The sequence below is a fragment of the Vitis vinifera genome, chromosome 10, assembly GCF_030704535.1.
Source record: "Vitis vinifera cultivar Pinot Noir 40024 chromosome 10, ASM3070453v1".
In the NCBI taxonomy this organism is placed as follows: Eukaryota; Viridiplantae; Streptophyta; class Magnoliopsida; order Vitales; family Vitaceae; genus Vitis; species Vitis vinifera.
Window position 1 is genome coordinate 27,322,397 of NC_081814.1, and position 15,375 is coordinate 27,337,771.

The 15,375-nt window shown below is 35.3% G+C and overlaps 1 protein-coding gene across 6 annotated transcripts in view; it reads right to left on the reverse strand.

Moving 5' to 3' along the window:
- Positions 1 to 10,077: 10,077 nt before the first annotated feature.
- The window catches only part of LOC100262947 (katanin p80 WD40 repeat-containing subunit B1 homolog KTN80.4), a 30,476-nt gene continuing 25,178 nt past the window's right edge, over positions 10,078 to 15,375 (reverse strand). For 3 of the 6 annotated variants that reach the window (XM_010657654.3, XM_010657653.3, XM_010657652.3), the window contains 3 exons: positions 10,926 to 11,042; positions 10,758 to 10,826; positions 10,078 to 10,638 (listed from right to left, as the gene is read on the reverse strand). In XM_010657654.3, the coding sequence (XP_010655956.1) occupies positions 10,575 to 10,638; positions 10,758 to 10,826; positions 10,926 to 11,042 (250 nt within the window). In that variant the 3' untranslated portion in view covers positions 10,078 to 10,574. The remainder of the gene's footprint in view (positions 10,639 to 10,757; positions 10,827 to 10,925; positions 11,043 to 15,375) is intronic. The other 3 variants (XM_010657657.3, XM_010657655.3, XM_059739905.1) reach the window with 3 other exon arrangements.

The window sequence follows — 15,375 nt, forward strand, 5'->3', positions numbered from 1 at the left end:
CCGGTTGAGCCAATTGACCAGAGCCTCGACCGATTCAGCTTTTTGGCCCCGAAAACCTATCTTTTTCTATTCCTTTCTTTTCTAACACTTAGGCAAGGTCTTTAGGTAAATTAATGTAGCAATTTTGAAACGTTTTGCCTAAGGTACATTTGATAAACTTGGGTTTTAATGAAATCGGAATTTTAACAAATAAACAGAGTTTTCAAATATGCATGAAAATGTATGAAAAAAACCTAAGTGCACCCATGCATTCATCTTACATTTGTTTCATATGATCAAAAGTCTTCCAATAGTCTCGATCTTGTATCACTTTGGTCCTTTAATGAATTTCCAAATTTATACCTGAGATTTTTTACCATTCAAACCAATTAGTCACTTATCCATGGTTTGTTATCATCAAAACCCAATTGGGAGAACCCTTGGGCTAACAAAATCGAATAAGACATCATTCATGAGGTTACAAAACGTGGCAGGTGTTAAGAACCCTAGATTACTTCGTTCTCATGCCTTGGATCATGTAGGGTGCATGCAAATTTATCTTAGGCTCTCTAAATCTATCGCAACAAATAAACAGGTATTCAAAAACAATATGGATACCATAGAAAACATAGATCTAGAGAATAAAGTCACATACATTTGATCCGGATGTTCCCAAATAAATTCCAATTGATGTAGATAACTGCAAATTCATAAGGGATCTCGTAAATGCTATGATCTTCTGTCTGATAACTCTTCCTTCTGTTTAGACACTAAGATAGTGAAAATCTCAAAGGTAGAGGTTAAGGTTCTCTCACTAGACTGAAGGGGGCAAGATTTGAAAACCTTAACCCCTAAAGGAGTATTTATAGGCTTCCTACTAAGCTTAAGTGACTTAAGCCCACATCTAGCCCAAAAGGTTTCTAATTGATTCATTAACTATAAAAGGTCTAATTAATCAATTAGCTCAGTTCAAATATACCACTCACTTATCTCTATGCAACCTTGCGTAATTACCAAAATGTCTTTATGCACAAAAGAGAACTAAAAACTCATCCAACCCTCATAAATTGTGTCAATAAGGAATATGAGTTCAAAGGGGGGATCACTAAGACCCATAGGAGTATGGGCTTTCTCAAAATCAAATTCTGAAATTAACTCAACATCCCATTATAGAGAGTTAACTGCACTCTAGTACCCTATGTATATTACAACAAGATACCAAGTGCTTAGATCCGTGACCTATTATCCACTACATACAGACTCCCCATAAACTAATGTATGTAATCTAATAAGGTAGTGTTATCACCTATCAAGATTACCTCTCAAATCCTTGAGTTATAGATGTCACTTACTATGTGATCAATTGACATACTTTAGCTTCAAAGAGTATATGTCAACTTTCAGTAAAGGAATTATTATGGCCACAGATTTCATGATCACACGTCCTTTGGATCACCCAAAGGGACACGTTGTCTCAATCACGTGAGATATCATGGTGCTTCTATTGAGAATACCTGTTGTCACCAGCCTCCATCAACACTGACCTAATCCATAGAGATATATGACCACTTTAGGGTTTCACTCATAAGTCAAAGTTTCATGTTGATTTTGGCATAGACTCGATATCCTCTCAAGGTTGAGAGTTCATGTAGTACAGTAGTTTGGTGAATTACGACAATTAATAGCCTTGCATCATGATTCACCATAGGTCCCATCCAGTGTGCATCACATACACTAGTGCACTCACCATGGGAAACTCATCTCAACGACCAAGACAAGTCATCCCTCCAATTAGGAAATGGTGCACTACAGTCTCTACTAAATTGCCCAAATCCATGAACTGACTATAGACAACTTATCTACTTACAAGTAACACATGACTTGTATTTTCTATACAACTCCTAATGCACCAAGTCGTGTACAATGTAAGAGATATAGATTGAATGCTCAAATTAATGTCAATACACCAAATGGATAATAAGGGGATAGTTAAGTCTAACTTTGTTACATCATTTCTTGATTTTAGGGGTCAATCCCAAAAGTAGGAGCATTGGTTAGCCCAAAAGACATAACTAAGAACTCAAAAACCTCATATTGAGTCACATGAGTAGTCTTGGACTCATTTCCTTTAGCAATGTGAACATACCAATATCTCAATTGTAGATCTAACTTTATGAAGTATTCAACCTTTGTCAGCTTTTCAAACAAGTTTGTAGCTAATGGTCTTGGATACGTGTTCTTGATAGTGACTTTATTTAGTGCATGATAGTTAACATACATTCACAGCGACCCATCCTACTTCTTTTAGAAGAATACTAGTGCCCCATACGGTGCTCGTGATTGTAAGATCAACCCTGTATCCAACAACTCAATTAATTGTTTCCTCAATTCCACCAATTTCGATGGAGTCATACGATACGCGACTTGCGCAAGCAACTTAGCCCCTGGCACTAGTTCAATCTGATAGTCAATGGGCCTCCTTGGTGGAAGCTTCTTAGCCAACTCCAAATGCACCACATCTACATATTCTTTTAGAACTGGCACAATTCCATCAGGAACTTCCACCATATTTTCTAGTTTGATCTCTATCAAGGTAGCAACATAAGTTGTCGCTTCCTTAGACCTTTCTACACCTACAAGGTAGAGATAGTCCTTTCATTATATAACTTTTTAGGTAGCTTGTTCAGTCCCTGCACATAGCAAGGTTGTGTCTCATCCATTATGAGCATTTTGTTCAAATGTGGCAATAAGGCTATCTTTGCTCTCTGGAAAAAGTCATTGCCCAATATGAAGTCAAAATCATCCAATAGCACGCTAAGGAAGTTGATAATGCCTTTCCAATCCCCAATTGTACCACCACATTCTTTGCCAAGTCATGGGTCTCCTATGCTTGGTTGTTTACGACTTTCAACTTGCTATCATCCTTGCTAAGCTTCAAGCTTAGCCTGGCTACTTCCCACGTCGCAACAAAATTGTGGGTCGCCCTATTATCCACCAAATCCATAACTTTCTGTCCACTCATTACCAACTCGACATGCATCTGGCCCTTATGGGTCTCTGCTTGAATTGTATTCAAAAACTAAATATGGTTAACTCTTATGGGAGTCTCCGACTCATTGTCTTCTTCAGCAACAATAAAGGCATTCAACTTCTCTTTCTTTGGGCATTCAGTCTCTCACTCTTTGGGCATTCAACATACATGTGTGTTGCTACTACCGATGTGCACCAGTAACTTGCATACCATTCTAAGGCTTCCATCCCACATGTTGCACCTTACATTGCTCATAGGTTGCTCATGGGGCCAAGGTGCTACCCACATGAGACCACAATTCCGACATGCTCAATTTGAAAGGCTAACAAATAGCCCATTGTGTGTTGATGATGTTCACACAGAATGAGTCCGACGAAGCCATGAGTGTCATACATGAAAAGACCTTAAGACCATAGCATCCCAACTTGTGCATAGATCACAACAGGTTTTACCATTCCATGGTGTTTAGCAAACCTGGGTAGGATGGATCATCTTGCTCCCCCAACATGGTTCCCACTAAAGGCCTACCTCAAATGCCTTCAAGGACAACCAACCATTGATATGTTGTCTAGCCCATTCACACCTCACATAGTTCAATTTGAGTTGTCAAGAGGCTATATCATCCCCAAAGTTCACCATCACCATGTATGATAACGACCCATTTGACAACCTTATGCCCTACTGCTAGGTTATGACCCTTGATATAGGCAATGATGTGCTCTTGTACAAAGCATTCATAGCTAGCTTGCATGAGCCAGCCTTGGCATGGTTCCATCGCTTAGCTCTTAATTCCATACACTACTTTTAAGATATGTCCGAAGTGTTTGTTTTTCACCACCTCTATGTCGTTCACCAAAAGAAAAGCATCTGTTTGGAAACTTGGATTTTTTTGTTCCCATACTCTAAATCGTATATAAGTGCATGCAAACTACCCTAAGCCTCTAGATCCTATGCAATGGAAGAATAAATCAAATTTTTGATAATTTAAGATTTAGAGAAAAGTCATTAGAAAACTTTACCTTTGATTTGAATGTTTCCAAATCAATTCTATTTGATGAAGATGAAGCCTGAAGACTCTAGAGGTCTCGTATGCCTAAGATGTTCCACTTGATGACTCAAACCACAATCTTGGCACTCCAAAGTATGAGTTTTGAAATTGAGGAATACTAAGCTCTCTCTCTCTCTCTCTCTCGTTGGAGGTGGAAGACGACTATCTCTAAAAAAATTATGGAAACCCTAACTTGTAAGGGGTATTTATAGGGTTTCCCTACTAGGCTTAAGTGACTTGCCCACCAAGGTTTGGGTCACTTAATGTAGCCCACAATGGGTCCTAATTGATTAATTAACCACATAAGGTCATCTAATTAATAAATTAGTTCAATTCAGGGAACTTGTTCACTATTTGCTATGCAACCTTATGTACTAACCAAAACATCCTTATGCACAAGAGTGAATCTAGACTCAATTCAACCCTCATAAACTATGTTATCATGGTATATGAGCTTAGAGCGGAGACCACTGGGACCCATAATCTCTAAGAGGGGTATTTATTGGCTTTTTATTGGGCTTCTTATTTATTGGATTTTAAGGGCTCTGTCTTAACAAGAGGAATTGAAATAACAATTCATAATGGTTTGGCAAACACTTACATACACTATCTCTAGATTTTTCCTAAGATTAGAGGTGTTTTCATTATGCCAAGAGCTTCCCCAACCAAAGCTCTTAAATATCTTATACACTTGGATTCCAAGGTTCCAATAAACCTTTACATCAACCAAGGAGTATTCCCTAACTCTTCATGTATTGATTTTATCAAGTAGAAATGAAAATAAATGAATAAAACTTCACAAAGAGTTGATTTACAAATGTGTGTAGGCTCTAGTTTAAGTACGCTTTATAATTAGGATAGGCAAGTTTGAATTCAAGGCACTTGTTTGGATTCAAGAAGGTCAGATGAGAAATAAATATGATTTTCAAATTTTTGTGTACTCATAAATGCACCAAAGGTCAAGTATATATATATATATCAAACTAGCCTATTAGATGGTCATCCGCCTATTAGTTGTTGGAGCATTAAATGAGCCACAAAAAGCCTTTATAAGCCAAAAAGAAGATAGGCAAGTGGACAATCAGATGGTGATCCACGTGAAACCCAATAGCCTAGCTCTCTAACCAAAATAGAGCAAGTGTACATACAACAAGTCATCCACATGCATGGCAAAAGCTTCCCCAACTAAAATAGAGCAAGTGGACATCTAGTTGGTTGTCCACATGTGCTCTAGCTTGATATTTTTCAAAGTTGAAGCATGCTTTAGGGTTACGACCTTCTTTAACTAACCTATAAGAATTTAAATCATTTTTTAATCAAATCTTAACAGATATTTTGAGAAATTTTCAAGTCTAAGACACTTTTTCAATAACTATTTTTAAGACACCTTTAGAAGATTTTTATGAAAAGCTTGAAGTTCAAGATAGTCTCTTAGGCTAGGTAAGACTTTCCATCTGCACGCAGAGCACAAAAACTTAGATTTCATGTAATACAATTCTTGAAGGAGATACTTAAGTTTTAGGGCATAGATGCTGATGTTACCTTTTTGAACCTATGCACTTAAACAACAAACTAATTAGTGTTCTTTAACCTTTATTTTGTTATCATCAAAATTGGGATTATCAACTCTTAGGCTAATAATTTGGTGGTTAACTATTTCCCAACAATGTTGCAAGTTCTTCTTATGGTAGTTGCTCCATACTTCAACTTCTACATAGGTTGGTCAATTATGTTTTGTTGGGTTGTTGGGGTTGAAAAGTTTGTATATTTTTCAGGTTAGGTTTTTGGGTGTAGGAAGTTATGTCCATAATTAACATTTTAAACTTGAAATTAAATATTGTCTTGTTAGATAATTCAACATATTGTCTGCATAAGTTTTATGCTTTGTTTTCATCCTCTATCAATTTTGGAGGAATGAGCTTAATGAGTTTCCTCAATCTGATTGTAAAAGTAATAATATTTTTTGACATTTCCTAAAAACATGTAACATAATTTCAAAACATCCTCCTTTCCTCTTTACTGATTTATTTATTATTAAGAAGTTCCCCTTACAACTAGTACTTCATGCTAAGCTTATTAGAATACAAACAAAACTAGTACAATTTACCTTATGTTTTGTCAATTTGGTTAGAAACAACCTCTTGGGAATCAAAAACCCCACAATCAAGACACGTTTTATGTATTAAAATCACTTATTTAATAGATTTGTAAGTTTTAGGTTTTAGTTTCTATAAATTATAGGTTAGGTTATCGGATTTTGGCAAGTCTCTTAACCTTTTTTTGGGGGGGCCTGGATGGGATTGTATGACATTAATATTAATTAACAATGGGTTGTGTTGGGTTTTTGTAGGTTTAAAGCTTTATTTTTTGGGATTTGATTAGGTCTTAAATTGATATTAATTAATAATGTATTATAGGTATTGACACGACATTTTTGGGGAAAAATATTGACAAACACATTGTACTTTTATAATAGAATAGATATAGATAATTAGATTTTTAATTTTTAATTTTGGCATGATGGTAGCATCTCATGTCTCCCACTTTTGTCAAGGGTTCACATCTCATCCTATTTTAAATTTTTTGAGGGCTTTAATGCTCAAAAATCATTCCAAGCCTCCAATCCTGAAAAGATTAGTCTGGGCTCAGATTAAGCCAAGATGTGGGTCTAGCTGAACTTTTATGCTAGGCTCTAGGCCTATGAGACAAACTTGCATCCCTACGTGGTACTAAAAACTTAATCATTATAAATGTTCTTATGCAAATAACATTGTCAGGTTTTCTGGAAGGAAAATACGGCTCAAATGTGAAGCAAATTATGATATGATTAAGCCATCTTACTTGGTAAGGTCAAGAGTTTTGCTTTGGTAATTAGGTGGACGTCTTTTCACTAACATATTATGTCGCTAGACTTTCACACAATGGAAGCATATTGTCTTTAGTATTACATTTCTTTTTAACTCTATTAGGCTATGGGCTACCTTCTAGTTTTGCCTCTTTTTTTTCTATGTATCCTTGTTGCATTGATGATTCACTAACATAGTAGCATATATGAATGGTAAACATAACCTTGAGCTCTACCAAACCATGAGTGAAATCTAAAAAAAGAACATTATATATAGACCACTACCAACTTTTTATGCACAGCAAAAAGATAAATTACTATTCTAGTTTTGCTATCAATGAAGATCCTTAAATATTTTTTGGTTCCTCTCCTTTCGATACACAAACAAGCTAAGAAGGGCTAACTATTTAGTCCTCTATCTTATGAAACTTTCATTCCACCCTAAGAAAACATCTATTAATTTGTTGTAGAGAGTCGAGAGACAAAGGAATTCCAAACCAGGAGAACATGTCATAGATAACAAAGTGTATTTCAACAATAGATTTTGATTTTCTTAGTTGATTCTTAGCACTACTTTATAAACTTTTGGGTTACAATAATTTATTTTTTTTCCAAATAACCTCTTAAACAAAGAAATTAACATGTCATTTCTTGGTTGATCTTAAATTATTCACTCTCAACCTAATGAGCCCCCATAACTTTAAAATATATCTACACTATTAAGCGGAGCTTATTGCTAGAAATTTCTTTATTTAGCATTTAATGTCAAATTTTAAAATAATATTTAGTATACGAAGAAGAAAACATTCCTTAACCTATAGTGTTTAACTTTAATATAATTGGAAGATCTCCAAGTAATACCCTTGATCTTCACTTTCCTCCTCTCTCATATGCACTCCATAGTAATGGGCATGTACAATGCTTTCAAATGAATATATGTGAGAGAGGGACAAAGAACCTCAATAGGTGTTTTATGGTTCTTCCTATCAATGAACTATTAATTAGATATTTTGAATTTTTCTCCAATTAATAAATTGGAACTTAAATAAGTGTTGTGCTTTTCAAGATAGTCGAATTTAATATCACAAAAATACATGTAGAGGAAATGATGAACCAAAACTTTTAATAAACAAAAACTTAATGTAGTCATTAAGACCACTTTTGTTCCAAGATTCTTCCCCTTCCTCTTCATCAATAAGGATGACTTAAGTTTTCATTCTCAAGATTCAATAAGGGCCAATTATAATAACAATTCCAAAGTAGTATAGCTTAAACAAATAAATTTCTAATATGGATGCAACAATCCTGCATTTTTCTTTCAATGTAATCTTGAACATGCACTAATGTTAGCAAATTTTTCTAAAATAAACTTTAATGAAGAATATGGGCTAAGTCTATTATGCCCAAGAACTTTAATGGTTCAACTTTAATGTCAAATATATCAAATCTTGTCTTAAATATGATTCCATCAAAATATGCATATAATGGAATTACTCTTGAGAAACCTAGATTGCTTCGTTAGATCATATAGGGTGCATGCAATATCCCCCTAATCTCTCTAGATATATAGCAATAGAAGACGTAACAACAAAGACCATATTAAAACCTAGATCTAGAGATATAGAAGTCATATCTTAGACCCTCCATTTTATCCTCTTGGTAAATGCAAATGGGAGATATGTTGCACCTTGCTGCTTATGACCCACAGTCTTGGTATAAACATATGGAAAGCAAATGCAGTAAGAGCATGGTTTGCATACCATGGCACTACCAGTACGTGGGAATTCATAACTACATTATTGGGAGAAACAATTATGAATATCTTTGACTATGTCAAAAGGGATTATCCGGCTAGATTAAACGACATCATTAGGGTATGCATCGAGAAGGTCTCAGGGCAAAAACATTTGTTTCTCTCTATGATTCTAGGTTCACAAACCCAGAAAAGGCAATTCTATGATGCATGGATGTAACCATCAAGAGCAGCAAACAATTGGTATATTTCGTGCTAAACTATCCAATTGCTACAAGAGATTTCTTTAGAGAAATCAAATTAGCAATTAATTTAGAATAAGCTTGAAACAATAGCACCCCTATGGTCCCAAATAACTCCTCCATGTTCCACCTAGCCCAAGTCACTTAGGCTACATACGGTTCCGGAAAGTACTAAGTAAAGAAAAAAATATTAAGAAAAATGGTTTTCTCATATTTGATTTCACTATAACAAATATTGAAAAAAATCAAATATAATTAAAATTATTTAACAATTTATACATTTTAAACTTATTTAATTTTTATATAATAAAAAAAAATTAAAAAAAAACATATAAAAAGAATTTATTAACTTTAAATCTAATTTTTATTTTCTTTCATTTTTTGCTTCCTTCCACCTTTCCTCCCTATTTTCTTTCCCTCACATTTTCTTTCAAATTTTCTAAGAACCAAACATAACCCAAGAGAACATCCTTTAAAATTAAGTTTAATTAGAAAACTTCACAGGTCTACTTACTGTAATCTAACTTTCACTTTTATCTCCAAGAATAGTACCTCCCTGGTCCTCAACAAGGACGTAGAAGTGGAATATCAACGAGCCCCAAGGCAAATGCGTTGTTTGTTGGGAAGGAACTTATTTTGAAAGAAAGAACTACGAAAGATGTGGAGCAAATTAATTTATTGGATTATTCAACTAAATGACAATTTATTTTAAAATAACAAAATGTAAAGAGTATAACTCTTCTAAGAGGGAGATTAGACATCAGGTGTGGTGTTGATAACTAATCAGGTCATTATTCTTTCGTCAAATCAAAACATCGATGCCGTCTGATACATGATTCTATGCATGCAAATATATGGGAGCACTTTGGATGAATACATGAACATCAGAACCTGAGAGGCTACTATTATAGCTCATCATATAAGTGCTCAGCTGAGATTCCAGCATCATGACTGTCAATCTTCGCTTCTACATATCCACTACTTGCGACTCAAAAAGACTATAGGGATCTGTATGTAAATATATGGGCCTCTTTTTTACAGCTTGTTTTGGTGATTTGAATAACTACTCTAACTCAACCCCCATTCAAAAGTTAACACTTCAAGTTTCTTTACCACTCTTTCCCCCTCTTTCTCCCATTCCAATTAATTATCATGACTGACGACATACTGCAGGCACAATTGGGAAACCATAAATTTGCTTCATTTCCAGAATTCCAACAAATTGACAGTCCAAATATTGCACTGCTATCATTTGACACGCATTTGTATTTATATATAAAAAAAAATTATAAATTGATACATTCTTTCACTCATGAAGCCAAAAGTCACAAATTGATGTACCAGACATTGGGTTAGAGTGTCACATGGCGTGGTTTGATTCTTCTCCGCCAAGCAGAAACTGAGTCTAGTTGCCAGAACTGTGCAGCAACCAGCTGAAGGAGGTAAAGAGGGACTTGTCCATTAGCCTTTGGATTTCAGTTAATGAAGTAGGAGTTAGTGTTTAGTTAATGTCTCCATTCAGCATCAAATGGCCAGGGGCAAGGGGTTCAACAACATCACACACACCGCACAATGAGATGCTGCATGGAGAGGGGCCGAATTCTTGAAAATGCACAAACTCACTTCCTCAAAGCACCATAAGTTAATCCACGGAAAGCCCAAAAATTACCACTCACTCATAGTACTTCTAGAAGTGCTAGATTCAGCTCCTGCGCCAATTTTGCAACTGAACCTCCTCTTCTATGAAAAAGAAAAGAGGAATGACAGAAATGGCAACACTAGGATAACTAAAATAGCATGCAATTCAACAGCGAAAAAAACAAAAAAAAGGGGCTAATTAAAATGAACGAAATATGTACCTGGTTAGGGCAGGCAGGCAGTGTTTGATCTTTTCAAGCTCAATAAAGCAGAGATTGCAGCGCTCCAGTCTTTGACACCCATTAAGCAGCAGCACGTTCAGTTAGGACTAAGAATATCCAAAAATTAGAGAACAAAAAAACAAAGACGAGAGATGCAGCCAGACCAACCTTTGCTCTGCCTGAATATCTACACCAACAGATGATGATGCTGATAAAGTTGAATGGATCACTGAACCAAATATCCTGACCAGCTTAAGGAGCATCTCAAGAGAAATGCCTAAATGCCTATTACATGGAAAAGGTTGTTAAATACTTGCATCCTAATCTGTTAAGTCATGGCTGCAATTAAAAACAGGTATTATATGAAAGTTAAAAAAGGTCTAAGAAGTAGGAGCTGAAAAAGAGAAGCACAAAATATATTACAATTTTCATCGTATCAACTATAAAATGGGGCAAGATCAAAGATGATGATCTTACACAATCTTTCCATGGAGCACTTCTACAATTAATGAAATCATGGAGGTTGTTTTGCCTCAAAATTGAAATGGGAAGAGTGCTTTTTGTAGATCAACTAAATGAAAATGGTCATTGGCTAAATCAGATGTTCAAAGCTACAATCACCATGAGTTATAAACTGCACAATGAATATGCTCCAATCAAAGAATGAGCTTTTTAGATAACAATTCACAAGGGGTTGGGGGTGGGGCATTTCTGGATGGAGCGCACCCCTCCGAACCGTACCCCTGCTGAGAAATAAGAAAATCCCATTTCCAGCTCAAACCCATGACAGTGAATCCAATTCCCAGACTAACGTAGGTGGGGATGCCACGTTAATAGAAAAATATAAAGTATCAAGTCTGTTTCCTGAGAAATTTAAAAGAAGTCGAGAAAAAATAAATTTAAAAAAAATGAAAAAAATCTATTTGTTAACCATGAAACAAGATGATGATGATGATAAAATCAGCCTTTTAACTTTAATAAACCACAACTCTCAAACAAACCCAATCTGACAAACAAAACAAAAACAAAATCCCATGAAGCAATGAATAGGAGAAGGATGAAAGAAGGTGCACAAAGATCTCGCAGGAACAGCTGCAGCAACTAACGTAATCTTTTCTTTTCCTAAGTTTCTCATCAACCAGAAAAAAGAGTTATTGCAGAAAATACTGAATAGAATGGAGACTGACAGCAGCAGGAGAGAAGAATGAAAAGACAATATGAAGGGTTAGCATTGTGATGTTTAGGGGCGGGTTTTACAAAATGGCATGAGTAGTTTCTTAAATAAGAAGAAATATATGGCAAATTTACCTTGATTCTTGTTTTTGAAAAATTCCCAAACCCTTCCCTGCTAAGCTCTTCTCCAAACCCATCCCAAGCAGGTTGGGATGGATTACCCAAAAACCCACCCACTGCCATCTCTATTCATACTCTCTTTGTAGCCTAGATCTTGTTGATCAATTGGTTGAATGTTAGTATGATGACTTTGGACCAAGGGACCTGCCCTTAGTTTATCTTCTAATGCTGTGTATTTGGCCTCCCTTAACATTTGAGTTGACAAATATATCTTAGTAACAGATAAAACATCATCAAAAAACCCAAAATACACCATTTGGTGCTTGTGAAAGATATTGAAACAGGTACATAGATATGCTATCATGTATCTAAATACTATGTAAAGGTTCACAGGCACTATCGCACGACTTCACTAGATTTTTGTTTCAAAAGGGGTGATTCAGCCTTGTTCAGTTGACTATTTAAAAACTATTATGCCCTTGTTCACCCTTCTCATGTGAGAAAATAAAGGGAATGACAGTCTTTCAAAAGTTAACTAATCCAAATAAGGGTTCCGTATTTTTGAAACAGATCTCTCATGACTTTTATGACATTGGCACTTTCAATCACTGGATTTGATAGTTAAGATTAAATCAAAAGGGAGGTTAATATTATTAAAAAATAAACGTGTAAGTGAGTCAAGATCTATTGTTATCAAAAACCTGAAGCAATGCAACTTCTCTGATGAAAGAGCCTGGGAATTAGATTTTGCTAGTTGGGATTAGGCTAAATGGGTGCTTGGAACTTAATATATAATGCTTAATGACTTAAGATAATTTCAAGTCAAAATATGTTTAGGTTATCCATTTAAAATTTATTACCTCATTCTTACTGTTAGTATTAAGCTATTTGTTAAAATCAACAAAAAAATATTTCCAAACTTAAATTTTACACTCACTGATATTCAGAAATGAGGTCATAAACCAGAAATAAGAAAAAGAGAGTTGTGCTACAAAGGCAAAGGATATTTGGGATTTAGAAAAAATTAATTATTTTGACTTATCACTTTAAGCCACTTTTTAACTTTAAATTATTTTACCAAACATATGTAATGTATTTAACAACATAAATTCAATCATTAAGTCATTAAATTATTAAGCTACTTCACCAAATACCCTCAAATTCACAATACATATACCTTAAATTTCCTGATGAGTGACTATGAAGTGGCATCCTAGTCTAGTGAGCAATAGTAAGAGTTAGGAAATGCATCCTCTACAGGTATGGCATCATCTGAAAGGGAGCTAAATAGAACCTAGTTCTAACTTCCTCCTACTCAATTAACTATTTTTGTCACACAAAACAATTATAGGGTGAAGAATGAAAAAAGAAGAACAAAAATGGCCACCGGATTGCCCTTGAAGCGTACACTTAAGTTGTAAAGGGTTTCTTGGAGGTTCCGGATTCAAGTCCCAATGAGGACAAAAATTTACCTACTAAAAAAGATAAAAAATAAAAAATAAACAACAAAAATTGGCCACACCAGATTCCATCCTTAACGAAACACCCCTACTGACTCATTCTTTTAACTACACAAAACTCAACAGCCACCACCATGCGAACAATTGAGCCGATCAACTTACTTGAGTCAGTCACCTGAAATCTTTTTTCCACTCAACTCTATCTAGGCTGATACCTTCCCTAAATTATAGGCCATTATTTCCTTTTCTCATTGCCTTGACTCAAGTTATTTCCAGCCTTTCCCACATCCTTTTAGTGCTATATCTTTTTCCATTTTTATCTCTGAAAAATAAACAGACTCATTATTAAGATATCAAAGAAGATTTAATATAGAGGTGAAAAATGAGGAATCCTTCCAACAAAAAAGAAAAGCAAAAAAGAAAACAAAAATAAAGATCTAGAAAAAAAGAGCAACAATCAAGGAGGGTAATAAATATGCATGGAAATCTTCAGAAGTACATGCTCCACTTTTGTTCAACTCATCAACTTCTAAAGTAGATTTCCTAGGTACCCACTCACAAGCATCCAAAAGAAAGGCACTCAAGGATTTCTCTCATAAATGAGAAATAACACCAAGGAACCCGAAGGTCAAGAGCCCTACATAATTACCAGAATCTCCTTCAACTGCAAAATTGTAAAGACCAAAAACCAAAAGCTTCAATAAGCCCTCCAACAAGGTTAAAATATCAACCAATATGGAATCACCTCCCTCTGCTGGCCTCCAAAAACTGCAAACATGTGGCCATACATTCGAGTCTAAGGACACCTTCAAAATTCAGCTGGCTTGGATAGTCCAGTGAACACCTATCAAAGTTAAATTTTATTCTTACCTAAAAGATAACCATGCAAAACCAGGCTCTCCTGGAGAAACAACTCATGACCCAATTAGTCATGTTCAAACGGACTCCAAAAAAATCCATAAACATATAAGCCCTAAGGGAATAAAAAGATAGTGGAATTTGTTCCAGATGGTCTCAACACACCAACAGGATCCCCACCATATCAAACAATTAATGCCAGAAAGAAAAGACCAGAAGGCAATATAAGAACAAATGATCTGTTGATTCTTCAACCCACTTGCAGATGGCAAATGCTTGGATGATGAGCTCTCTTAGGCCTTCAAATCAGAAGCATCTTATCAGTATTGACGCCACTATGGATCACCTAAAGTTTAATTAATGTTTAGAGGAGCTTCAAGTTTCCAAACAACATTGCAGGTTAAAAAATTAGTGACAAGGATTTAGAGGAGTACAAACTGTTATTTCAAGGCCCCAACAACTTTCATCCAGGAAAGTATGGGAAGGATGCAGCTAGTAAAAGGATTAAAGAAGGGGAAAGACCATTGATTTCCTTTCGATGTGTAATAAAGAAAATATATAAAAACACCAGCAATGCGTCCCATGTATTACTACCAGAAGAAAGAAAACACAAAACAAAAGAAACCATAAAACCTATACACATTAACCACCATCTGACCTATCAATATAACCACGTTGAAACTCTTCTGTGTGGTGGATTCAATTCATTCATGCATAAAGATCAAAAAAGAGTCTCTTTCACCTTCAATCCCATTTTTTTCTGAACTGGGGAGGGTGGCCTAGAAAATATCTCTTTCCCAGCCCTCAACACAATATAAGCAACTCCAACAAGAGCAATTTTTCACCAAAGGTCCTGAGCTACTGAATAATGCACCAGAAGACAACTGGCCCTGTGGAATTCTAGCTTAAAGTTAGTAAGGAATTCTAGGGTTTGTTAAGGCCATTTTGGTATTTTGTTATTAGTTCCTAATTTAATGTGTTTCCTTGTTTAGTGAAGATTTTATTCT